The 27,612-nt window shown below is 39.6% G+C and overlaps 1 protein-coding gene and 1 pseudogene across 2 annotated transcripts; one reads left to right on the plus strand and one right to left on the minus strand.

The window, feature by feature from the left end:
• Window positions 1–295: 295 nt before the first annotated feature.
• Window positions 296–3,196, minus strand: Grb2-ps1 (growth factor receptor bound protein 2, pseudogene 1; annotated as a pseudogene).
• A 348-nt stretch (window positions 3,197–3,544) lies between these two features.
• On the plus strand, window positions 3,545–22,707 carry Znf431l3 (zinc finger protein 431 like 3). Of its 2 annotated transcripts, NM_001409271.1 has the most exons (5): window positions 3,545–3,664; window positions 15,572–15,608; window positions 19,719–19,845; window positions 20,052–20,112; window positions 21,053–22,707. In NM_001409271.1, exons 2-5 carry the CDS (start codon window positions 15,606–15,608, stop codon window positions 22,233–22,235), a joined length of 1,374 nt encoding a protein of 457 aa, NP_001396200.1. In that variant the 5' UTR covers window positions 3,545–3,664; window positions 15,572–15,605; the 3' UTR covers window positions 22,236–22,707. The 2 variants fall into 2 exon arrangements, with proteins under 2 accessions (NP_001396200.1, NP_001396199.1); NM_001409270.1 differs by lacking the exon at window positions 15,572–15,608.
• Window positions 22,708–27,612: the final 4,905 nt, after the last annotated feature.

The following is a 27,612-nucleotide window of genomic DNA, read 5'->3' on the forward strand; positions in this document are numbered from 1 at the left end:
GGGAGAAATGTACAACTGAGAATGAGGACTTAATTGTAAGAGCAAGAAAAATTAACGGCCAGTATTTTCAACTTCCATCTGCTTGTAGGCCTATGAGAGGGAAGGATGCCACCCGCTCCCCCCTACCTGTCTTGTGCTTTGACCCTTAGTGGCTCTAGGTATAAAAAGGGCAGACTGCAACTGGGACCTGGAGGGCAGGGACCTGAGGGCCGGTGAGTCTCAGCTGAAGCAAGTGTCAAAGCTCACAATGTAAAAGCTGATCCTTCAAGACCTCTGGCCCATTTAAGATGGGACATACACCCTCTCTGCTTCTACCAGCTCCTTTCTCTGTCCTCTTTCCCCTGCCCTGAGAGGAAAATATTTACACAGGATAGGAGACTAATCAACTGAAAAGCTCTGGACTAACTTTAACTTATTTAAACAAAAATAAAAAAGGTAAAGACACCACTCATGAACACCCTTGAAATAAGACAAAGGCACTATAAAAACAAGTGAGACACTGAAGGGAAGCAGTGGGGAGCGCAGCTCTGCAGTCTGGCTCTCAGGAGACCATGGGTGGGCAGCAGGCTCCTGCCCTAATTCCAACTCTGATGGAAAGTTCCAGGCCTCAGGCCAGAGGCAGATTCCCTTGGGCATCTCCAGTGAATCCCAACCAAGGACCCCAGATACAATGGCTGTCCCTGTGTGTGAAGAATCCTGCTCCTCTAGTCCATCCATCTCCACAGACATTTGCATAGAGAAAATACCAGCCCACTTGGTTTCTTTTCTTTTATTATTGGCATCAGCTGGACTATATGTGGCCTTAAACATCATACACTGGACAGGAAAGAAAGAACGAGAAAAAAAGGACACAGGAGGGGAACAGAAGTAGCGGTGAGATTCCGTAATAAAAATTGTAATTCATTCAATAGGTTACGTTTTGGCATTATAAAATCAAACACCCCTTCCCACCCCCAAAAGTTGCAACTTAAGTGATAGGGTCACCCGTGGGACTCAGTCAAGTGTTCTGCGTTCCCTCACAAGCTGTGACAGGCAGCGTGTGGGTGTAATTCTTGTGAACGGTCTCAACTTTTCACTTTCTTTAAATAATCTCTTTTGCTTCTTAGATGTTCCGGTTCACTGGGGTGACATAATTGCGGGGAAACATGCGGGTCTGCCATGGCAGGCCCCTTTCCACCAATTCGAATCTGAGTTCTCTATGACATGAATGAAGTCTCCTTGGAGAAAGCCCAGCTCATTGACCTCCTGGGGGTCAAAGTCAAAGAGTGCCTGGACGTACGTTGGCTGCTGTGGCACCTGTTCTATGTCCCGGAGGAATATCCGCTGGTTCCTGGAAACGGATGTTGATCTGTGGTAATCTACCAGCTCATTCAAAGAATTAAACTTCACCACCCACAGGAAGTACTCCCTTGCTCCTTCACGAAGCACCTTGAAGTGCTGCACATCATTTCCAAACTTGACTGATAGGGAGAGCGCTCTAGCTCTCTCGGATCAGGAAGACCCCATCGTGCTGATGTTTGCTAAGCATTTCTTCTGCTTTTGCTCTGAGGATTTTGCCAAAAAAACACGGATGTGTTTCATTTCTATGTAATTCTTGGGGATGAAGCCATCTTTCCCATTGAGTTCTGCCTTATACCAGTTCTGATCACATTCTTCATTCAAAACCTTAAGGATGCCCCCCCCCCCCCCCCTTGAAGCTCAGCTCATCCTCAACAGTAGGTTTGAAGTCATATTTGGCGATGGCTTCCATTCTGAGCGCCGCTCAGTGCTCAGCAGTATGAAGCGGAGGGGGGGGGGGGGGGAGGGAATCTTCCCTGCTGAAGAGCTCTGGGCTCAGCCTTTCCTCTTCTGGGGCTATTCTTGTACACTGGGACACACAATGCCACCCGTGACGCGCCATCCGCTCCCTCACCCGGCCTGACCCGCCTTGCGCTGCGGCCCGCGGCCGCCAACCTCACTGCTGCTCCCGGACTGCGGCGCCCGCTGTCCAGACCGCCGTCCCCGGCCCCGGCTTCGCTTGCCCCGCCGCCGCCCGATCGCAGATGCAGCAGAGCAGCCTAGCTCGGCTACATCCATTCTTACACATAAACAATGAAACTTACAAGTGTAGAAAACAAAGGTTCATCCGTATTTCCAAGAGGACCTGGGTCTGGCTCAATGCAGTTGTGGGCAGGGGCAGCCCAGCAGCACTTGGCTTCTATGTGGGGCTCTGGACATTACAAAGCTATCCATTGAGCCCCAAGTGTTATTTGTGAATAGTATACCCCCAAGTCCCCTGCCTGGTATCCTCTGGAAATCTGTGCTTTGTTAACAGCCTAGGCCTGGGAACACAGCTTAAGTTGCTATGGCTGGGTCATAAGAAGTTTTCTGCCTTCCAGCGTCACTAGAGGGCGTTTCCAGGGCTCCAAGGCAAATAATTGATGGCACTGGATGCACTCCCAATTACGGTTTAGTTAAAAAACAAAACAAAACAAAACAAAACAAAAAAAAACAAAACAAAAAACAAAACAAAAAACAAAAACAAGAAACAGCCGGACAACAACAACTAAAATCTGATAAGCGTCTTCCAATTGCCTGAATGTGGAGTGTACAAACCCCATCAAATTCTTCCTGTTCATCAGGCAGGGCATTCCTTAACCAAAATCCAGGAACAACTGGAATCTCATTGGTTTTCTCCAAGTCTGTGGCTCACCTTGGGAGTCTGCAGAGGGAATGTATTGCCTGGAGAGACCTGGATTAGGTGGTCCAGGCCAGGTCTCGAATATCCGGAATGAAAAAGCGAATTTGGGCCAGTTATTTCCTCATGCGCCCCCCTACGTTATTCTTGAGTTTTACTGGAAAAGAAACAACCATTTCAGTCCAAATGTAAAGCAAACGTTTATTAAATACTACTGACCAAAAGACGGACCTGGGGCAGAAATATCCACAGAATTTCACAGCTGGAATGCCCCACGGCCAAGTGTTGCAGGGGTTTATACATATAATCAATTTGGCCACCTTAGTTTCCCGCGAGAGCTTGTTATTTACAAAGAACTACAATTCCCAGCATCTCTGGAAGTTACCTGGTTCCTGAGCAGGTGGCGCTTAGAAGTTAAATTAGGGAATTATGTATACAAGCTTGATTTACATTACATATCCACCTTCATTTTCGGAGGCAGGAGGGGAAGTTCCTAATAAGTGTAGTAAAGGGGGTTCACACAAGCTCCAGATTTCCGGACTTAGTGATCTCAGGGTCACTGTTCACAAAGGGGAGGAGCAGGCGGCTGAGCAGCCGGAGCTGAGGCCGTGAGTTCTCTCCAGTGCTGGATGGGAAGACAGAAGGGCAGGCTGTTGGAAGACAGGCACAAGTGCTACTGAAATGCAAATCTCTGTGTATCTGGGAAAGGTCTGGTACTGTACTGGAAGACTGGGCCTGGGACCACTTTGCTGTGGTCTCAAACAGCAATCTCAAACAGTAAGGGAGGTGCTGTTGTAATTCAAGACTCAATGGCCAATCAGGGCGGAGAGATTGACCCGCCAGTCAGGAGAGGAGGCGGGATCTTCCGGGTGCCTTGTGGCGGCTTCAGCAGGATAGCTGAGCTTGCTTGGAAAGTTCTGTTTTTCTCTGAGCGCTGCTGCTGGGTTCTAGGAGACAAGTTCTTGCAAGCTCCCAATTCGAAACATGGTGAGTGCAGGGTCACTGCCTACAGAGGGACGGAGCAGGCAGTTGTTCAGGGGGAGGTGCAACCCAGGGGATTGTCCCTGGGTCTGGGTGGTAAACTGTGGCCAAATCTGGCCACCTGTTACTTCCCTTTTTGTCCTAGTCATTTCCTGAACCCAGCGGTGGGCTCTGAATAACTTCACTGTGAGGGCAGCATCTGCTCAAGGCTTCTGGCACAAAGACTTGTGTGTAGAAAGATGCTTAGCAGGATGTCAAACTCAGGCCTGGTTTCTCTTTACTTCTCAAAGTTAACTCTCGTATCTTTTAACATTTAGGTGTAAGATTTCTTTGGAGTTAATTTTGTAGAGGTTGTAGAAGGCAGCTCACGGTGGGTAGTACTCCAATATTAATGTGTAGAAGAGTAGAGTCGATGATGTTTGATGTTAAAGGATTTACCAATGCTTAGGAAATAGTGACACCAAGTAGCCTTTAGCTGAAGGAGGAAGGACTCTGAAACACTCACAGATAATTAGTAAGCTAACCAGAGCCCTTAGAGACTACGGTTCTAGGATACATATATTAGTTTACTAGGATTGTCCAGAAATTCTTCTCCAAAACATAACAAAGGAGGCTAGCCTGCTTTATTACTAGCCACTAGGGCCATCCTCATATCAAAGAACCATCCTCTAACCCGCTGCTAAAGGGAGCATTATAGGGTCACAATCAAGATTAAAGCCTGTCTGTTTACCATAAAGTGCTAGTTTTCTTCTTGAGAAAAAAAGCATCATTTAGCCATATGAGCAAGAGAACACCGGGTGACAAGTTTTTGAAAACAACAAGACTATTGGGTCCAGGACTGTCTTGATCAAACAATGCTTTCCATGAGGCCCTCATGGAATGACATAGCTCTTTCTAAAACTCAGGAACATGCATGGCAGAGCCAAATAGGCCCTGATGTACTGAGAGTAAAATAGAGCTCCCTTTCCTTCCCTTTTTTTCTTTATTGTTATCCATCGTTTTACCTATTTACATTTCAAATGTTATTCCCCTTTACTGTCTCCCCTCCACAACCCTTCCACTCCATTCCCCTTCCGTTTGCCTCTAAGACAGTGCTCCCCCACTTACCCTCCCACTCCCATCTCACCTTCTTTCACCCTCTTCTGTGGGGCAACAAGCCTACATAAGACCAAGCTCCTCCCCTCCCATTGATGCCAGATAAGGCTGCCCTCTGCTAAGTTTGTGTAGCAGGAGCCTTGGACCCTCCTCTGTACTGTTTGGTTGGTGGTTTAGTCCCTGGGAGCACTGATGGGTCCAGTTAGTTGATATTGTTGTTCTTTCTATTGGACCAAGCCTGGAGATCCCAATGGAAGAGTTAGGGGAAGGACTGAAGGAGCTGAAGGGGATTGCAACCGCATAGGAAGAGCCCCTTTTCTAAAGCAGGGACGATGCATGGGGAGGCGGTAATGATCTGAGGCCAAAGCTTCTGGGGAATGGTTAGTTACTTCAGATCCTGAGAACCCAACTCTTCTCACCATGTGGGCCTGTGGTTATCAGACTCAAGACGCAGGTAGGCTTTAAGTGATGGCCATGAAATATCCTGTGTTCCCTTGTACAGTATTATTTTATTAGAGTCCCCCTGAGTTTGGCCCATTGTATGGTAATTTCTGCTGACTTCATAGGAGTTTCCCATTTCTTTCCACTTCCCCTTGGTAAGCGGTATACAAGATGCTATTCTTAAGAATCTTACTTGTCATAAGACATAGCTTGCACAAGACCTCCCCACCCCAGCTTTGATCTTTTCTACTTTCTACTCTTCCTATCTTTCTCATCCTCTGGGACCTTCTACTTAGGGCCCTGTCACAGACTGTTTGATGGCATGGGTATACTTAAGAGACAATTCTATGTTGCAGGATGTGAACCCTGAGATTGTGTTATTTACTTGAAAGAACTATTTGTAACTGTGCTACAGCTCAACATTAGCACAGTTGAATTTAATTTAAATTACAGGGCTAGCCAGATATTCTGATAAGAAGTTCACTTTTCCTGCGGAGAAAGGAAACACTTCCACATCATTAACAGTTGTCTGCGTCTCCCACTTTTTTTAAGGGTTAAGAAAAGTCACATTGAGTAACTGCCTTAAGTAAAATGACCCCTTTGTAACATCAAAGAAATCACACCCAGGATAATAGTCTGGTACTTGGAACCTAGGAAATGACCACACTTTAAATGCAACTTTCAATCTTGAATGTTTTCACTTTGTTCTGTTTAAAAACAATCCAGAAAGCTGCCTCTGCCTTCAGCTCCCAGTGCACTCTCTGGCACACTGTACCCATCCTCCACAGCTGCTCTAGTCCTACTTTCTGTTTTTGCCCAAGTGGAAGCTGTTTTGTTGTCTCAAGTTCTAAGAATTTTCTAGGCAAAAAGACACTCCTTGCATTTGATGTAATGGCTCCTGTCAGCAAATCCAGTCTCAGCACAGAGAGGCAAGGACTGGGTCCCTTAGCTAGGCTTAATCTGCCTCCTACCCAGCTGAGGATTGCCTTATTCAGGATAGTGAATGCTTTCTGAGTCTGTACTAGAGAACATGAATTATCATACATGCACACGTGCACAAGAGAGCCTTGGAAACTCTTTATTGTCCCTTATTGTAGACTGCCATTTAGATGAACTAGAATAGACCTTTTTTGGAGTGGGTTTTCTGACATATATTCCTTGAAGGAAACCTTAAAACCAGTTAAAACAGTAGCTAGGAGTCTCCTTTTACTGGCCAATGAACAATTCAGTTAGTAAGGGAGAGTAGCAAAGAATAATTATTTAAATTTCTTTATTAGTCAGCTACAGTCATGCTGAATTGGATCAGGCAAACTCTGATTTTAAGTTGTTGGTTGTGATCTGCTTGTCACTAAGACACAGCATTTTAGTAACTTTCTGTAGATACAATCTAGGAAACATTGTTCTTCTGTCCTTACAGTCAGAACGTGCTGCAAAATCAGTTACTTTGTAAATACTGATAATTTGCAGCATTAAGGAAAAGGACATTAAAACTCATCAAATCTCCCTGAGGACATCTAGGACCAGGGCTCTTCTTTTCCTAAGAGATGCCATAGTTTTAATTATTCAGTTTCATAACTACTGTAGCACACATGTTAATCCAATAGCTTTCTTCTTGAATTTCGTAAACAGGACTTAATAAAGTCAACCATAGATTAAGAGTCAGAGCAAGTAACCAGTTGACAGAAATGCAAATAGGATAAATAAAAACAAACCATAATAAAGAGTAAGGAGGCGGGGTTGGGGATTTAGCTCAGTGTAGAGCGCTTGCCTAGGAAGTGCAAGGCCCTGGGTTCGGTCCCCACCTCCGAAAAAAAGAACCAAAAAAAAAAAAAAAAAAAAAAGAGTAAGGAGTCAGGGAGATGGATAGAGATGCACAGGAATTAGAAGGGAGGCACATTAATTTTTTTTTTTTTTTGTGGTCCTATGAGAGAGGGCCATTCTTCATGTTAGGGCATCTGCTAAGGAGAAAGGTCAGTTGGGTGCTTTCTCTGCCTCTCTGATTAGAAGACTTTCAACCCAGCATCTGGCTGCTGGGTCTTCATTGGTAAGATAGAACAATTGAGATTAGAAGTTCATCATAGAGGATGGGATATGGCAGCCATCCCTATAACAGGTAGAGAGTGAAGGATGCTGAGAGAACCTGGAGGCCGGGTCTATTTTGGTATGTTGAATAGGATCTCTGCCACTTGTCCAGGATCTGAAACCCAACAAATCATACTGCAGGAAAAAGTAAAAATGAGGTTAAGAAACAGGTTAAGTCTTTTTGTTTGAATTTTAATACTGACAATAAATTATAATTTATGAAAAATGTAATAGTCTTAGACAAATGATACAGCTCTTTTCTAAGATGAAATTACCCACCTTTGATGTTAACACTTGCTTTGGAGGACATATTTAAACATTTTTATTGGCTCTATTATACATTTCAAATGTTATCCCCTTTCCTGGTTCCTCCTTATCCCCCTCCCCCTCCTCTTTTTCTATGAGAATGTTCCTCCTCCCACCCACCCACCCACTCACATTTCAACACCCTGTCATTCCCCTACATTGGGGAAATGAGCCTTCACAGGACTAAGGGCTTCTCCTCCTACTGATGCCAGACAATGCCATTTTCTGCTACATATGCAGCTGGAGCCATGGGTCCCTCTATGTATACTCTTTGGTTTGTGGTTTAGTCCCCAGTAGCTTTGAGGGGTGTGGTTGGTTGGTATTGTTCTTCTATGGGTTTGCAAACCCCTTCAGCTCCTTCAGTCCTTTCTCTGACTCCACCATGGGATACCCATGCTCAGTCTGATGGTTAGCTGGAAGCATCATCTATATCAGTAAGGATCTGGCAGAGCCTCCCAGGAGACATCCATATCAGGCTCCTGTCAGCAAGCACTTCTTGGCATCAGCAGTAGTGACTGGGTTTGGTAGCTGTGTATGGGATGGATCCCCAGGTGGATCACCTTTCCTTCTATTTTTGCTCCATTATTTGTCCCTATATTTCCTTCTGTGAGTATTTTGTTCTCCCCTTTTAAGAAGAACTGAACCATCCACATTTTGGTCTTCCTTCTTCTTGAGCTTCATATGGTCTGTGAATTGTATCTTGGGTGTTCTGAGCTTTTGGGCTATTACTCACTTATCGGTGAGTGTGTACCATGTGTGTTCTTTTATGACTGGGTTTCCTCACTCAGGATGATATTTTTTAGTTCCATCCATTTGCCTAAGAATTTCACGAAGTCATTGTTTTTAATAGCTGAGTAGCACTCTATTGTGTAAATGTACCGAATTTTCTGTATCCATTCCTCTATTGAAGGACATTTGGGTTCTTTCCAGCTTCTGGCTATTATAAATGAGGTTGCTATGAACATAGTGGAGCATGTGTCCTTGTTATACGTTAGAGCATCTTTTGGGTATATGCCCAGGAGTGGTATAGCTGGTCCTCAGATAGCACTATGTCCAATTTTCTGAGGAACCACCATATTGATTTCTAGAGTGGTTGTATCAGCTTGCAATCCCACCAACAATGGAGGAGATTTCCAAAAGCACATCAAAATTATCATTCATTGCAGGGATGCAAAGATGGTTCAATGGTGTTTCCTGCTTCAATGGTTTATATTCCAGAATGAAAGACACACACACACAGCTTTTATATTTTAATATGCCTTAATCATCATAATAATTGGTCATCTGATAGCCTCAATGCTGCTAGAATATACCTCCCACTGATAATTCTGAATTACTACTTACTAATTTCTATGTTCCAATTTGGCTATTCTTTTCTATACCAAGTTGGGCAGTCCTCTGGTCAGTGTCCTCTCAGTCCCCTTACATTGTAGCTCTCCTTACTGTTTGTGGTCTCATGCACAGGAAACCTAAATCCCACCTTTTTTTTCTCCCCATCTATTCACTGCTGGCATCTTTATTTACCAATCAGAATTAACTATAGGCAGTTTTCCGGAAGGTACATCCAGACCTTCTTGAGCGTACAGTTTTGGGGAAACAATTAATATTCGAATACAGCTACACAGTTCTATCTTTGTATGCTATAATCCCTCTTGGTAGCTCATTTCCTGAAAAACGTAGGTCCAGTCTTTTATTTTGCATATCAACCCAGTTATTTATTCAAGTTTTCCTTTTGTTTATCAGATGAATCAGCATCCCTTTAACACAACCCACTGATTTTTTCTCTTTTCTTTTTTTTTTATACATATTTTTTTTTACTTACATTTAAAATGTTATCCCCTTTCCTGGTTTCCCCTCTGGAATCCCCCAATCCCTTTCTCCCTCCTGCTGCCTTAATGAGAGTGTTTCCCCACCCACCTACTCCCTCCCTTTTCCCTGCCCTGGCATTCCGCTACACTGGGTCATTGTACTTTCACAGGGCCAAGAGCCTCTTCTCTCACTGATACCTGATAAGGCCATCCTCTGCTACATGTGTGGCTGGAGTCCTGGGTCCTCTGTGTGTACTCAGGGTTGCTGGTTTAGTCTCTGGGAGCTCCGGCCGGTCTAGTTGGTTGATATTGTTGTTCTTCCTATGGGGTTGAAAACCCCTTCAGCTCCTTCAGTCCTTTTTCCAACTCCTCTATTGGGGACCTCGTTTTCAGTCCAATGGTTGGTTAAGAACATCTGACTCTGTATTTCTCAGGGGACTGCAAGCATACATTTTTTTGTAACATTGCAAAAGAATTTGGAGGTCTGCCTGCCTTTGCTAGTTGGGTGGGACCCTACCATGTAAGACTGGTGCAAGGCTGGTGAAAGCCCCTAGGATCCTTCCCTTCCTCTATTCCTATTATTGATGTTTTTTGGTCGTCCCATAATGTCTCAGAGTTTCTGGATGTTTTGTGCCAGTAAATTTAACATTTTCTTTGAGTGATTTATCTATTTTTCTATTTTAACTTCAAGGCCTGAAATTCTCGTTTACATCTCTATTCTGTTGTTAAACCTGTCTTTAGGATTCCTTCAGTTTCTGCTTTATCACATTCTGTTTCCCTTTTTATGTCTTCAACAGTTTTTGTGTTTCATTCAGCTATTTGGTTTCCTTGGGTTTCTTTTAGTGATTTATTGTTTTCCTGCAATTGTTTGATTGTGTTTTCCTTGATTTCTTTACGGGATTTATTCATGTTCTCTGTAAGGACATCTATCATTTTCATATAGTTAGTTTTAAAATCTCTGTCTTATGCTTTCAGCTATTTTTGAATACTTAGGACCTGCTTTGATAGGATAGCTTGGCTCTGTTGGTAGCATATTTCCCGATGCTGTTGTTTACACATCCGAGGTGATTATAGGTGTAGGTGCTGATTTCTGGCTTTGGCTTGTTTGGATGAGTTTTATTCCTGAGTTTATGTTTGCTGTAGGAATTTTCAGAGACTGTGTTGGCTGAATGTTGCCTCTTTTACAGATCTACTTGGCTGCTGTGTTTGCTGGTGTTAGAGACTGTGGAAGGGGAGTCCAGAAAGAGATCAATCATCTTAACAGGCCACAGGAGGCATAGATAAGAAGTGAAGCTGACTCTGTTATTCTCTAGTCCAGTGCCAGGAACAACTGTGAATATTGGGTCTGAGGTAGCCTATCTGGTCTTCTGGTAGGTGTTGTGTGATTGAGCATAGGGTGTCTGTTCAAGTGGGGCTGGGGCCACAGAATTGAGTCAGGAAAGGCAGGGCAGGGAGAGATGATCCATGATATCTACAGGAGGCATGGAAAGGAATAGAGAACATTTCCTCTGTTGTCTGTTTCAGTGCTGTAAGCAACAGTGAGAATTGGGTCTAAGACAACAGACTGTGGGATAGTTCTTTGGACAGACCACCTTGTCTTCTGTCAGGTATGGCATTTGGTTGAGCAAGGGGTCTCTGACCCATAGTTATGAACTCAGATACTAAGATGAGGTAGTAAGAAAAGTGCAGATGGGTATATTCTATTCTATGGTACCCACAGGAGGCATGGGCAGTGAGAGAGGACGCTGATCACTAGGGGAAACCCCGAGTATTGGATCTCAGGTAACATGGAATGGCAAAGATATGTATGCATCCTACATATACCCAGGATTTAATACTGAGGCATCAGATTCCCAGGGCTCATTTATTTACTCTGTATATATTTAGAATTTTGTTGTTAATCTGTGAGGGACTTATTGGATAAAATGTACTATATGGGCTGGTCAGGTCATTCAGCAAATATTCTTTTTTTTTTTAAACATTTATTTATTTATTTATTTATTTATTTATTTATTTATTTATTATGTATACATCATACAGCTTTCTGCCTGCATGGCCAGAAGAGGGCACCAGGTCTGATTATAGATGGTTGTGAGATGGTTGTGAGCCACCATGTGGTTGCTGGGATTTGAACTCAGGACCTCTGGAAGAGCAGCCAGTGCTCTTAACCTCTGAGCCATCTCTCCAGCCCAGCAAATATTCTTTTTAGGGAAGCTCATAAACACCTGCTACTCCTGCTCCAGGAGATCTGACCCTTTCTTTCCTGGTATGTCACCTGTACACACAATGGAAGACATTCTCACATACACTAATATAAGGATAGAAACTAGGATAGACTTGCTTTCAAAAGTGCTTATGTATGACTTATAAAATGGTAAAAAACAAACTATTTAGTTATATAACACAAATACATTGTTTCTCTTAAAATTTGCTTGTTGAATTTAATTTTTAAACATTTGCATTTCCTTACACAGGTGCAGACTTATCAATTATCAATCATAGGGACCAAAATGGTTTGTAAGTGATCCTAACAGACATCCCTTTATTTATCATAAGAGGACAAACTTTTAGTAGGCAAACTATTTTTCTGATATTGAACCATTTTATGTTGGAGTTGACTGTCTCCAACTGGAATAGCCGTCCACTCCAATCCACTTTCTGTTATGGGTAAAGGAAAAGTCAGAGTGCACAGTGTGAGTGCTGGCCAGTGATTTCTTTGATTTTTTTTTTTTTTTTTTTTTTTGTGGTTCTTTTTTTCGGAGCTGGGGACCGAACCCAGGGCCTTGCGCTTCCTAGGTAAGCGCTCTACCACTGAGCTAAATCCCCAGCCCACTCCTGCACTTCTTTAAAGGACTATGTTATATTTATAGGTCTGTCTTTGTGTCTCCTTTTTTCAGTGATGCCACCTATTTGTGTGATTTTATTAATTATAGTATAGTGATATTGTTGTTTTTCTGAAAAATTAGTTTCACATTTTTTTTTCTTCTTCTGAAAATGTACTACATTATGTTATGAATTCCTTCAGTCATTAGTTTGGGGACTTTGTGGGACAAACAATTTATGTTTCTCTTCTTCTTCAATCTAAAATCTTACCTCTCGTCATTTCTTGGTAAATCTGTTTTCCAGTTGCTGCAATCTTCAATGTTTGGGTTTTTGTTACTTACATGATGGATGTAATTAACACATTTGGAGTTTTTAAAACTTTCACATATTTTATTGTGTTATTATTAGCTTTAGTTCTCAGCATTTCAGAACCTTAGTTGTCTGAGAGAACCTCAACTGAGGATGCACTCCCATCAGAATGGTTGGTGGCTATGTCTGTGAGAGATTGTGTTAATTGATGATTGATGTGGGAAGACTCTTCCCCTGAGTCTGTTAATCCTTTGAATAGAGGAAGGCTACTGATTTGTTTGAGTTAATTTTATACCCAGCTACTTTCTTGAAGTTGTTTATCCAGCTTAGTAGTTCTCTAGTGGAACTTTTGGGGTCACTTAAGTATACTATCATATCATCTGCAAATTGTAATATTTTGACTTCTTCCTTTCCAATTTGTAGCCCTTTAACCTCCTTTCATTCTCTGATTGCTCTGGCTAGGACTTTGAGTACTATATTGAATAAGTAGGGAGACTAGTCCCTTATTTTAGTGGGATTGCTTCAAGTGTCTCTCCATTTAGTTTGATGTTAGCTACTGGTTTGCTGTATATTGCTTTTACTAGGATTAGATATGGGCCTTGAATCCCTGATCTTTCCAGGACTTTTATCATGAAGGGCTGTTGATTTTTTTTTCAACTGCTTTCTCAGCATCTAATGAAATGATCATGTAGTTTTTATCTTTGAGTTCATTTATATAGTGGATTACACTGATGGATTTCCGTATATAGAACCAACCCTGCATCCCTGGAATGAAGCCTACTTGATCATGATGAATGATCATTTTGATGTGTTTTTGGATTCTGTTTGCAAGAATTTTATTGAGTATTTTTGCATCGATATTTATGAGGGAAGTTGATTTGAAGTTCTCTTTCTTTGTTAACTCTCTGTTTGGTTTAGGTATAAGCATAATTATGGCTTCATGGAAGGAATTGGGTAGTTCTTCTGTTTATGTTTTGTGGAATAGTTTGAACAGTATTGGCATGAGGTCTTCTATAAAGGTCTGATAGAATTCTGCACTAAATCCATCTGGTTTTGGGCTCTTTTTGGTTGGAAGACTTTTAATGACTGCTTCTATTTCTTTAGGAGTTATGGGGTTGTGTAGATGGTTTATCTATTCCTGATTTAACTTGAGTATCTGGTATTTGTCTAGTAAATTGTCTATTTCATTCAGATTTTCCACTTTTGTTGAATATAGGCTTTTGTAGTAGGATCTGTTGATTCTTTTGAATTTCCTCAGATTCTGTTGTTATGTATCCCTTTTCATTTCTGGTTTTGTTAATTTGGACACACTCTCTGTGCCTTATGATTAATCTGGCTAAGGGTTTATCTATCTTGTCAATTTTCTCAAAGAACCAGCTCCTGGTTTTGTTGATTCTTTGTATAGTACTATTTGTTTCTACTTGGTTGATTTTAGCCCTAAGTTTGATTATTTCCTGCCTGCTATTCCTCTTGGGTGTATTTGCTTCTGTTTGTTCTAGAGCTTTTAGGTGTGCTGTTAAGCTGCTGATGTATGCTGTCTCCTGTTTCTTTTTGGAGGCACTCAGAACTACGAGTTTTCCTCTTAGCACTGCTTTTGTTGTGTCCCATAAATTTGGGTATGTTGTGCCTTAATTTTCATTATATTCTAAGAAGTTTTTTATTTCTTTATTTCTTCCTTGATTAAGTTATCACTGAGTAGAGTGTTGTTCAACTTCCATGTATGTATATGTTGGCTTTCTGTCTTTTTTTGTTGTTATAGAAGACCAGCCTTAGTCCATGGTGATCTGGTAGGATGCATGGGATTATTTCTATCTTCCTACATATGTCGAGGCCTGTTTTGTGACTGATTATATGGTCAGTTTTGGAGAATGTCCCATGAGGTGCTGAGAAGAAAGTATATCGTTTTGTTTTAGGATGGAATATTCTATAAATACGTGTTAAGACCATTTGGTTCATAACTTTTGTTAGTTTCTCTGTGTCTCTGTTAGTTTTTGTTTCCATCATTAATGAGAGTGGGATGTGGCAATCTCCTACTGTTATTGACTCAGGTGCAATATGTGATTTGAGCTTTAGTAAGGTTTCTTTTATGAGTGTAGGTGTCCTTGCATTTGGAGCATAGATATTTAGGATTGAGAATTCATCTTTTTGGATTTTAACTTTGATGACTATTAAGCGTCCTTACTTTTTTTAAATTTTTTTTGATGACTTTTGGTTGAAAGTCAATTTTATTTGATATTAGAATGGCTACTCCAGCTTGTTTCTTTGGACCATTTGCTTGGAAAGTTGTTTTCAAGATTTTTACTCTGAGGTAGTGTCTGTCTTTGTCTCTGAGGTGTTTCCTGTATGCAGCAAAATGCTGGGTCCTCTTCACCCATCCAGTCTGTTAGTCTATGTTTTTTTATTGTGGAATTGAGTCCATTGATGTTGAGACATGTTAATGAATAGTGATTGTTGCTTCCTGTTATTTTCATATTTAGAGGTGGAATTATGTTTGTGTGTCTCCCTTCTTTTGGTTTCGTTGCAAGGAGATTACTTTTTTGCTTTTTCTAGGGTATAATTTCCCTCCTTTTGTTGGAGTTTTCTATATACTATCCTTTGTAGGGCTGGATTTGTTTAATAATACTGTGTAAATTTGGTTTTGTCATAGAATATCTTGGTTTCTCCATTGAAAGTTTTACTGAATATAGTAACCTGGGCTGGCAGTTTTGTTCTCTTAGGGTCTGTGTAACATCTGCCCAGGATCTTCTGGCTTTCATAGTCTCTGGTGAGAAGTCTGGTGTAATATCTGTAGATTTGCCTTTACATGTTACTTGACATTTCCCCCTTACTGCTTTTGATACTTTTTTTAGTTTTGTGCATTTGTTGTTTTGCCTATTATGTGAGGTAAGGAATTTCTGTTCTGATCCAATCTATTTGGAGTTCTATAGGCTTCTTGTATGTTTATGGGCATCTCTTTCTGTAGGTTAGGAAAGTTTTCTTCTATAATTTTGTTGAACATATTTTCTGGCCCTTTAAGTTTTGAGTTTTCACTTTCTTCTATTATCCTTAGGTTTGATCTTCTCATTGTGTCCTGGATTTCCTGTATGGTATGGGCTTTTTATATTATCTTTCTGTGTTTTACATTATCTTTGACTGTTGTGTCGATGTTTTCTATGGTATCTTCTGCCCCTGAGATTCTCTCTTCTATTTCTTTTATTTTGTTGTTGATGCTTGCATCTATAATTCCTGATCTCTTCCCTAGGTTTCCTATGTCCAGGGTTGTCTCCCTTTGTGATTTCTTTATTGTTTTTATTTTCATTTTTTTAAAATCTAGAAGATTTTGTGTAATTCCTTCATCTCTTTTCTTGTGTTTTCCTGTAATTTTTTTAAGGGATTTTGTGTTTCCTGTTTAGGGCTTCTACTTGTTTACTTGTGTTGTCCTGCATTTCTTTATGGGAGTTATTTTTGTGCTTCTTAAAGTCCTCCATTATCATCATAAAATATAATTTTAAATCTAAATCTTGTCTTTCTGGTGTGTTTGCATATCTAGTATTTGCCTCAATTGAAGGTGTATCCTTATCAGAATGACTGGTTGCTATGTTTCTAAGAGCTTGTGTTGATTGGTGATGGATGTGGAAAGGCCCTTACCCGTAGGGCAGAAATATCCCTAAGTAATTTGTCCTTTCTGGTTTGGATTATATGGATACCTGAGCATGAGGCAGTGCCCAAACAAGAGAGAAAGCCAGATAACAATGTTTGCCCATGGTTTTCATTCCTTCATTTTGTAGTATGAGTATATATTCTAAGCTTCTAGAGTGATGAAATGTGTAATGTGCTGGATTCAGTCAAATTAAAGCCACTGATTACATGAGATGTTTTTGATTAAAGGATTTAATCACAGCAGCAGAAATGCAGATTAGGATAGCGTAAAAGTGATTGGGCTGGAGAGATGGCTCAGCGGTTAAGAGCACTGACTGCTCTTCCAGAGGTGCTGAGTTCAAATCCCAGCAACCACATGGTGACTCGCAACTATCTGTAATGAGATCTGATGTCCTCTTCTGGTGTGTCTGAAGACAGCTACAGTGTACTTATATATAATAAATAAATCTTTAAAAAAAATAAAAAGTGATTTTGTTGCTGGATAGAACCTGTAAATTTTTCTTTAACCTATAAATTTGTCTTTAACCTCTATATTTGTCTTTTTGATGAATATGGTCAATATCAGGACTTTAGGTAGTTAAATCTCATGTTGTACCCAGAGCATACTGGCTATTTTTTAAATGACCTGGATGATAGGAGTGTTTATAGTAGTGGAGAAGGAAGAATTCATGGTCAAAGGATTTCAGAAAAGTAGACTCCATTAAAAATTAAACTAGAGGCTATTTGTGTGATAATTTGTCCCCAAATTTTCTTTTTCTTACCATGCCCTAATAATTGAGTAATGTAGAATTTGAAAGTAATGTGCTGATTTCATAGATACAATATTCAGTCTGTTGGGAAGTTATTATGAGTGGCTCATTCAAAACTAGAGTGAAAAAAAGCAGCTAGTGGGGCAGAAAGAAATAAAAAGTCTGTGGTTAGTGGAGAAACACAGCACTAAGTAGTTTCATTGGCAGTCAAGGGCTGACACAGAGGCAGGAGTTTTCTAGGAGCTTATAACCACTAAAGAGAAGGCCGTTGCTCTCCATTCGAAGCCTAAGAAGGTGCACATAAGGACACACTCTCCTGCTAAGACTTCAGTGAATGTAATGAGTAAACAAAGTGATTCAGAATCCCAGGAAACAACTTTATACAAAAGCTGGCGTAACTGTGGTGCAAGCATGACAGGGTCCATTGCAAGTTGGAAGCCTAACTTGGCAGGATCACTTATGTTGTACTGGTTCTGGAAGCAAGAAAGATGGAAAATGTCATGAGTTCTTAGTCTGTGGTTTTAGTTGCTCACTTATTTCGGCCCTCTATGTTTGAGAAACTCAGAGCTGCACTGAGGGTGTAAGAGTTCCCTGCATGAAACTCTCAGTTTGAAGCCTGAGTTACTTTGTGAGACTACAAGATGTTGATCTACCTATATGATGAGACATCTGCCATGGACAGCTATGTGTAGGGAGTGGAAGTAACCAAAGAGAAAGATTCATGAGGCATTGAAGGAGTAGGGCCATCTAAATCCTTTGAACCTGAAGCTGCATGAGTCTGAGACAGAACTATAGGATTTGGTGTTTGTCCTGCTGGTTTTCTGTCTTGCTTTGGTTCAGTCTTCACTCACTATGTACCTGTTCCTTTCTATTGGAATAGAAATGGGCATTCTGTGTCACTGTATGTTGAAAAGATATAAATTGTTTTCTTATATTACAAGGTGAGTCAATCAAGAGACTGCCTTGATTGTTAAAACAGACTGGACATTTGAACAGGTACAAGTTGCAGAATATGGGAATCACTGAAGTTAGACTACAAGCATTTTCATCATGGGATGTCCTTGAACTCATAGTGACCAGAGTCAGACTGCAGTCAATTGATTGGAAAAAAAAAAAACAAAAAAAAAAAAAACAAAAAACAAAAAAACAAAACCTCCCTATCTGTCATGATGCCTTTGTACCCTCACCCGTCTTTAATGACTTTTTGTGGGGAACTTATTGAAGCTCCTGTACAAGGAGCCTATCTAGATGAAATTCCTCATTGAGGATAGGATTAGAGTGTCCATAGATCCATTTACTATTCTTTGTGTCTATCATTCTGTGGTTGAAATTGATCAGTCAACTTCTTTCTCTTGCTGTCATGCTCTGACCATTGTAGATTTCATCGCTAAATCAAATACAAGTTCAAATCAAAACTGTAAAAACAATTCCTGTTCAGTTCTACACAATTTTGCTATCCTAATATTTTTATAGTTTTAATTTTGTTGTTTTGATTTATATTGATAGAGTTTCTCAATGGAACACTGCCAGTCCGATAAGTAGGTATGAAGACTAGAATGGATCCCAATGTAGAGTTCCACCTGTCTGGCTCTTTTGGCCTGGGAGTCTATTTGGATAAACATGCCAGACTTTATTGTTTTATGGTCCTGGAATGTATGTGACACACATGACAAGCACGTGTTGTTGTTTTCCAATTCACTCACATCTTGATTAATGAAATTTGCCAGCGTGTATTATTCTAATTCCCAGGATGGCATGTATTGATGGCATTAATACTGCCTGATCCTTCTGATTCATTTGACTTTAAAGTGGATATTCTTCCTACATTTTGTGTTTGTTTTAAAATTTTTGAATTGTTAGGAATGACTGTGCACGTCTTTTTGCCTGGTTCTCACAATAGTCAAAAGAGAGCCTCAGACAGAACTCCTGGACTTGAAGTAATGAATAGTTCTGAGCTTCCACTCTAAGTCCTGGCAATTGAGTCCTATGTCTGTGATCAGCAGGAGCTGTTAAGCACTGAGCCATGTTTCCTGCACTATGTTTATTTATGATCGACATTTGCATTGCTAATGTTCTCATTTGTTCATTATAACTTTAAACATCTATTGCCTTTAAATAAGACTGTACTAATGTTACAATTTAACCTGGGTAATTTCAGGTTCCTGGAATAAGAATACAGAACTGTAGTGAATGTTTAATTCCTTGTAGGAAGTTCAATAGAAACCTCTGAGCTTCTTTCTGTCTTTTTTATTTCTTGGTTTCTTTGTTTGTTTGTTTGTTTGTTTTTTGACTTTTTTGCATCAGAGACACGGTTGTAACAGGTACTACCGTCTTTCCTGGAACTTATTTACTAGACCAGGCTGGCATCCAAGTCAATGAAAACCACCTGCCTCTACTTGGGGAGTATTGTATAAAAATGCATGAGCAAATAAACCCAACTTGCTCGTAGTTTTTGGTAGTTCATACTTGTTTATACTAATTTCTAAGTGGTGTTAATCTGTTTCTCTCTCTCTCTCTCTCTCTCTCTCTCTCTCTCTCTCTCTCTTCGTGTCTGTGTGTGCGTGTGTGCGTGTGTGTGTGCGTTAATTGGCATTTTGCTAGGCTATATACTGTTCAGACGGCATAGTGATGACAGGTGAACCTCATAATTAGGTTTGCTTCTCAAATCATTTCATGATTATAGCAGGCATTCTGTGTCATGAGTTAACTGTGGGAATCATTAGAATTACATGAATATATTGTCAATGAAATATTCATTACAGCATTATCACTATCATCCTTTCTGTACACATATATGGGATATTTTAGGGTGTACTGACCTGTGATGATTTACACATAAACTTCACTTGGGAAGAGTGGTCCTTGCTGGATTCATCTCAGAAGAGACTTTACAAAGATGTGATGGTGGAGACCTACAGGAACCTCACTGCTATAGGTAAAACTGAGTTTTCCTTTAAGTTTTAAAATAAGGGGGTCGGGAGACAACTGTTTCTTGGTTACTGATGCTCTTTTGTAATCCTGAGTGAGATTGAGGAAGAATGAGGTGAATAAGGCAGGCCTGGTTCTCAGGTTCACTGAAGATAATGGCTTATTGACTCATTTCCAATAATATATCATACATTTTCTGATACTATATTTTAGGATACAGTTGGGAGGACCATAATATTGAAGAACATTGTCAAAGTGATAGAAGACATGGAAGGTAATTTTTTGCCTGTGAAAGCTGATTCGCATGTACTCTTGAAAAAAAATTTGCTAAGTTTTGTGAGACCTATAGTATAGAATTGTCATTTCGTTTACTTTCATACCACTCAGAGATTGCAAAGTATATACGAACTGAACAGGTAATGTGTAAATGTCCACAACCTTCCCATAAGCAAATAGTCCACAGTAAAGCTGCTGTGATTCATACACTTTTCTTAAATTTGCTAAGTTTGGTGAGAGGGGAAGTTTATGAAGGGTAAGAGTGTTGTTGTAGAGGAACCCTAGTCCCTATGCTTCATGTCTACAAGGAACAAAAGTCAAGCTGTGTGAAGGCAAGGTGAAAACTCTTTGTTTTCTTTAAATAGGTATATCATATTTCATACTTCATACAGGCCATAAGAGCATAGGGATACCGAAAGAAGCAGAGCATCTTTCTTTTCTAGGACAATTAGATGATATGTGGTAGTCTCCACTTTGAGGAGACTTTCTGAATGTAGCACAAGTTTGTAATCACTTAGTTTTCATTTGGAATATCTCCACAAACTTATACTCCCGAAAGTTCCTATGAGCGTTAAGAATGTGGAAATTCTGTTTGTCCTTCACTTTTCAACTACAGGATGACTCCCAGTGTAAGAAAAGTTATAAATGCAGTCCGAGTGGCAAAGCTCTTGAGTTCCTGCAGTTTTCTTCAAATATCTGAAAAATCTTCATGTACAAAAAGTCTGGGATAAGTGTGAGTCATATAATAAAGGCCCTGATCATCACGGGGGTCTCTAGTGTTACAAAACAACCCACAGTGAAAACTGGAAACAGTGGGATAAAACCTTAAGATCTAATTCTACCTTGCAATTAGACCAGATTGTAAAATTCATATAGATAAAAAAGATTCATCAGTGTAATGAATTTCATAAAACTTTTACATGTTCCAATTTTTGTAGGCATGTAAGAAGTCATGCTGGAGAGAAATCATATGAATATACACAATGTGATAAAGCCTTCACAGGTCACAGTCATCTTCAAAAGCGCAGAAGAATTCAAACTGGAGAGAAATCCTCTGAAGCACGTAGTAGTCTACAAAAACGTAAAAGAACAGATACTGTTGACAGACTCTACAAATGTAATCAATGTGAAAAAGCCTTTTCACAACACAGGTATCTTCGAATACATGAAAGAACACATACTGGAGCGAAACTCTATGAATGCAATCAATGTGAAAAAGCCTTTTCACGACACAGGTATCTTCGAATACATGAAAGAACACATACTGGAGAGAAACTCTATGAATGTAATCAGTGTGGTAGAGGCTTTTTATGTCACAGTCATCTTCAGACACATAAAGTAGTACATACTGGAGTGAAACCCTATGAATGTAATCAGTGTGATAAAGCCTTTGCACATAAGAGTACTTTGATTATGCATAAAAGAACACATACTGGAGAGAAACCTTATGAATGTAATCAATGTGGCAGAACCTTTGCACATCAGAGTACTTTGGTGTTGCATAAAAGAACACATACTGGAGAGAAACCTTATGAATGTAATCAATGTGGTAAAGCCTTTGCACATCAGCGCACTTTGGTGTTGCATAAAAGAACACATGCTGGAGAGAAACCTTATGAATGTAATCAATGTGGTAAAGCCTTTGCACAAAGCAGTCATCTCCGAACACATAGAGTAGTACATACTGGAGAGAAGCCCTACAAATGTAATCAGTGTGATAAAGCCTTTACACAACAAAGTCATCTCCGAATACATGAAAGAACACATACTGGAGAGAAACCTTATAAATGCAATCAGTGCAGTAAATCATTTGTATGTCTCAGTCATCTGCAGACTCATGAAAGAACACATACTGGAGAGAAACCTTACAAGTGTAATCAATGTGATAAAACCTTTTCACAACACCCTAGTCTCCGAATTCATCAAAGAGTACATACTGGAGAGAGACCCTACAAATGCAATCAATGTGATAAAGGTTTTTCACAAAGTGGTACTCTCCAAATTCATCTAAGAACACACACTGGAGAGAAACCCTATGAATGTACACAATGTGGTAAAGTTTTTGCATATAGCAGTACTCTCCAATACCATAAAAGGAATCATACTGAAGAAACCCTATGAATGTATTCACTGTGGTTGAAGTCTTCAAAAACATACAATAGTTTCTAAAAACATAAGCAGAATCATCATTATAGGGAGACAAACTCAAAGGTATTTGACATAGTCACGTCTTTGGACATGTGTGTAGTCTTCACCATCATGAAAGAATTTATACTAAAGAGAAACCATATAAACAGAAGAAATGTGCTTTTTGCAATGCAGTTATCTCTTAACGTAGAAAAGAACAGATATAAGAGAGAAATGCCACAAGTATAATAGAAGTGACAAAGCCTTTTTACAACACAGTTTTCTCGGAATACATTAAAGAAAATATATTGCTGAGAATGTAATCAATGTGGTAAACCCATCGAGTAATATGGTCTTCTTGGAATAAAAGAACACATCCTAGAGAGCCTTATTTTTTATTATGGCAGCTTGCTATTTTTGTAACATGGTGATTTGGTTGAACACAATAAAGTACAGTAGTAACTGATCTCCCCTTCTTCCTGGATGAGTGAGCAGATGATTAAATGTTGGTGTCAGCATCCTTGAGCATATTCAGATGAGCTTCTGCTTCTGTTGAAAAGGATGCTGTGTTTGATTGTGGTCCGAAGCTTTGAAGCACTACTTGGCATCTCCTTCCTTGGAGGTCTCACTGTTTAAACATAACAGATTTGATAGCTTGTTGGTAAGGTGAGGTCCAGCTTGTCTCCACTAGGTCATCTTCATGTGAATCCGGTGGTTATACGGTTTTGTTTTAGGGATATTTCATTTTTTTAATAACGGTTTTAGCTGACATTCATGGAGAGAATGAATCCTTAGAACTGTGCCACTAGTGAAAGGAAATCCTGTCTAGAGTATGTTTCTTTACAAAGCTGTGTCACACACCATCCTTTGGGCCCTCTGCTGGAAAAGTAGAATCAAGTCTCAAATAATGCCTTTTAAATTGTATCCTCTAGTATTATAGATGTAGGACAGTACTGTATCATACCTCTGTGGATGTAAAATAGCTTGTACCTGCTTTATGATACGTAGTAGTGACCGTGCTTTATCAGAGCTGTTTTTAATGATGTTGCTCAGAATGTTTTCCTTTCAGATGATGATTGAGAAGCTAATTTAAAAAAAAAAATGGTGCCAGGTACCACAAGAGTAACAGAACTGTGCTGTTTTCTGGGGTTTTGTTTTTTTACTTTTTTTTTTTTAATGGAGTGTGCTGGATGTCTCTACAGTTTTGTTCAGATGACTGCAGAACCTGGAAAAGCTGTTGCTGCTGTTGATGCATAACACACTGCTATTATTGGTCTTTTTATATAAATATAAATATATAAATACAGATATATAATTTGAATTTTTGGAAACTTTAGCTGTGCTGTCAACTTTGGAAAAAAGTATCTCCGTTTACTGTGTTGAGTTGGCACTGTACAGAAATTAACAGCCATATTGGTCTAGAAATGTTGAACTTAAGTTTTTTCCATTTGTACAGGGGTAACGCACTGTATTAAATATGTAAGGTCTTATCTACGTGGGTTTGATTACAAAAACTAATAAAGTATTCTCTAAAAAAAAAGAACACATCCTAAAAAGAAACAATGAATATAAGCCGTGTGGTAAAGACTTGAAACCATTCATACTGGAGAGAAACACTATGAAGTTATTCAATATGGTGAAGTGTTTTCTATCTCCAGATAGAAAAAAAAATATTGCTGGAGACAATCCCTAGAAATATGATTGGTATGATAAACCATTTTCACAATACAGTTATCTTAAAATAAATCAAAGAACACATATGGAAGAGAAACCCTGTGAATGTAAGCAATGTGGTGAAGACTTTTCATATTAAGGTGAACGTCAAATATGTAAAAGAATATATAGTGGTGCAAAACTGTCCAAATGCAATCAGTGTGATAAAGCCTTTTATGTCACAGATCACCCCAGCCGGCGTGGTAAGGATTCAGTGTGGACAAACAAAAACAAACAGAGGCAGTTTGAATCTGAGTGTATTTTGCAGCTCTCAAGGAAAGGTTTTTATGCATATAGAAATAGTTGTTACAATTCTGAAAAGATCTGTTTAGTCGAGCAGTTAAATAGAACAAATGCCATCATACTCATTTGGCACAAGAAAATACAAAATCGTCCATGTATTTTATCTTCTATGAAGTATGTTCAGTGAAGCAATAATCGATGGAAAAGGTAACATCATTATCACTTGACACAATAAAGCACGAAAATCATTGAAGGATAATGGCATCTTTCCAAGACCAGGTTCATAAATTTTTTATGGGCATGTATTAATAATATCTAATTCCTATGTAAGTTAATCAGTTTTTATGGGCAATCACCAAAGATCAAGTTCCTATCTTTTTATCAATCTGCAAAGTATAATTTATAACTATTTCAGTTCTTCTCTTAATGTAATGCTTTCTTTACCAATATGCCAAGACCCACTTCTGATGACATACGCATGGGCATATAATATCATTTATTGTTGAAAAGAGTTTTTGTCTGTCTTACCACTATTATGTTGTTTTGTAAATGATTTGTGAAGTAAAGCCCCTACTTCCTCAGAGATAAGGTTAAAAAGTCCCAGTCTAGGCTATCAGGAACATCTCGTAAATAAGAAAAAGATACAACAGACAAATTGCCAAGCAAACTACGGCTCAATATTTTGTTCTGGGCAAGAGTTCTACAACAGGTTCCAGGAGGCCTCCTCCTTTTGGAGTTTTCACCTCAATTTGTGGAACTTGTCATCACGATTCTACTGGGTTTCTTGTGGCACATTTTACATCTCATTCATTTTCAAAGGCATGCAAAAGAATCATCCTGGGAGAAACCTTATTAAAGTATTTAATATTGTAAAGCCTTTGAACACTTCTTTTTTATTTGATTGAATTTTTTTATTTACATTTCAAATAGTATTCCCTTTCATGGTTTACTGGACATAAGCCATCTATCCCATCTTTTATAAGGGTGTTCCTCTCCCCATCTTCTCCCCCTTGGGAACTTGATGGTTAGAGAGATTGTTGCCAGGCTCAGAGAGAGGCCATGGTCCGTGTGATATGGGATGGAGCACACAGGTGAGAGGCTTTGCTGACTGATATTAAGATATCTGTCAGATATCTTGGTCATTGCAGTGCCGTATCTAGTGTGAGGTAAAAGCCAACTTGTTCTTTTATAATTATAAAGTAACACCCCTACACTGGAGGCGGAACCTTAGCAGGACCGAGGGCTTCTTCTTCCACTGGTGCCCCAACAAGGTCTTCCTCTGCTACATATGCACTTGGCTCATGGGTCAATCCATGTATGTAGACTTTTGCTAGTGGTTTAGTCCCTGGGAGCTCTGGTTGGTTGGCATTGTTATTCTTTTCCCTGGGAGCTCTGGTTTGTTGGCATTGTTGTTCTTATGGGGTTGCAAGCCCCTTCAACTCTTTCAACCCCTTCTTTAATTCCTGCAGTGTGGGGTCCTGTTCTCAGTGCAATGGTTTGCTGCTAGCACTCGCCTCTGTATTTGACATACTCTGGCTGTTTCTCAGGAGATACCTATATCTGGTTCCTGTCAGCATGCCCTTCTTAGCTTCTTCAATTTATCTAGTCTTGGTGGCTGAATATATGGGGTACATGTGGAACAGGTTCTGAATGGTTGTTCCTTAAGACTCTGCTCCAAACTTTGCCTCCATATCCCCTCCCGTGAATATTTTTGTTCCCCCTTTTAAGGAGTGACGCATCCACACTTTGGTGGTCCTTCTTTAGCTTCCTGTAGTCTGTGGATTGTATCTTGGGTAATTTGAGCTTTTGGTCTAATATCCACTTATCAGTGAGTGTATATCATGTGTGTTTTTCTGTGATTGGGTTACCTCACTCAGGATTTTCTAGTTCAATCCATTTGCTATTATTTCTATCTTCCTGTATCTGTTGAAGCCTGTTTTGTGCCTGATTATATGGTTAATTTTGGAGAAGGTACCATGAGGTGCTTTGAGAAGAAGGTGGATCCTTTTGTTTTAGGATCAAATATTCTATAAATATCTGTTAAGTCCATTTGGTTCATAATTTCTATTAGTTTCTCTATATCTCTGTTTAATTTCTGTTTCTGTGATCTGTCCACTGATGAGAGTGTTGACATCTCCTACTATTATTGTATGAAGTGAAATGTGTGATTTGAGCTTTAGTAAGGTTTCTTTTATACATGTAGATGCCCTAGCAGTTGATGACTTTTGGTTACAAGTTGATTTTATTTGATGTTAAAATGGCAACTCCAGCTTGATTCTTTAGACCATTTGTTTGGAAAGCTGTTTTCCAGTCCTTTACAATGACTTATTGTCTGTCTTTGTCTCTGAGGAGTGTTTCCTGTGTACCGAGAAATGTTGGGTCTTCTATACGTATCTTGTCTGTTAGTTTATGGCTTTTATTGGGGAATTGAGTCCATTGATGTTAAGAGATGTTAAATAATACTGATTGTTGCTTCCTGTTACTTTCATTGTTAGAGGTGGAATTATGTTTGTGTGTCTCTCTTTTGGTTTCATTGCAAGGAGATTTCTTTCTTGCTTTTTCTAGTGTGTAGTTTCCCTCTTTGTGTTGTACTTGTCCATCTATTATACTTTGTACAGCTGGATTTGTAGAAAGATATCGTGTAAATTTGGTTTTGTCATGGAATATCTTGGTTTTTTTTCATCTATGTTAATTGAGAATTTTGGTGGATATAGTAGCCTGGGCTGGTATTTGTGTTCTTTGAGGGTCTGTATGACATCTGCCCATGATCTCGCTTTCATAGTCTCTGGTGAGAAGTCTGGTACAGTTCTTATAGCTCTGCCTTTGTATGTTTCTTGACCTTTTTCCCTTACTGCTTTTAATATTCTGTCTCTGTTTTGTGTATTTGGTGTTTTGAGTATTATGTGACAGAGGGAATTTCTCTTGTGGTTCAATCTATTTGCAGTACTGTAGGCTTCTTGTATGTTTATGGGCATGTCTTTCTTTGGGTTAGAGAAGTTTTTTCTATAATTTTGTGGAATATATTTACTGGCCCTATAAGTTGGGAGTCTTCACTCTCTTCTATACTTATTATCCTTAGGTTTGATCTTCTCATTGTATCCAGGGTTTCCTTTATGTTCTGGGCTAGGAGCTTTTGGCATTTTTCATTATCTTTGACAGTTGTGTTAATGGTTTCTATGAGATCTTCTGCCCCCGAGATTCTCTCTTCTATTTCTTTTATTCTGTTCAGCTTGCATGTATATGTGGGCTTTCTGTCGTTTTTATTGTTATTGAAGTCCATGCAAATCTGAGAGGATGCATGGGATTATTTCTATCTTGTATTTGAGACCTGTTTTGTGACCAATTATGGGGTCAGTTTTGGAGAAGGTACAAGTGGTGCTGAGAAGAAGGTATATTCTTTTCTTTTAGGGTCAAA

The sequence above is a fragment of the Rattus norvegicus genome, chromosome 1, assembly GCF_036323735.1.
Source record: "Rattus norvegicus strain BN/NHsdMcwi chromosome 1, GRCr8, whole genome shotgun sequence".
NCBI classification, from domain to species: Eukaryota; Metazoa; Chordata; class Mammalia; order Rodentia; family Muridae; genus Rattus; species Rattus norvegicus.

What these genes read in the sequence shown, in the direction of transcription:
- Znf431l3 (NM_001409271.1), top strand. An exon ending in CAGGAACCTCACTGCTATAG is followed by an intron (nt 19,846 to 20,051) that starts GTAAAACTGAGT and finishes ACTATATTTTAG; the next exon opens with GATACAGTTGGGAGGACCAT. An exon ending in AGTGATAGAAGACATGGAAG is followed by an intron (nt 20,113 to 21,052) that starts GTAATTTTTTGC and finishes CAATTTTTGTAG; the next exon opens with GCATGTAAGAAGTCATGCTG.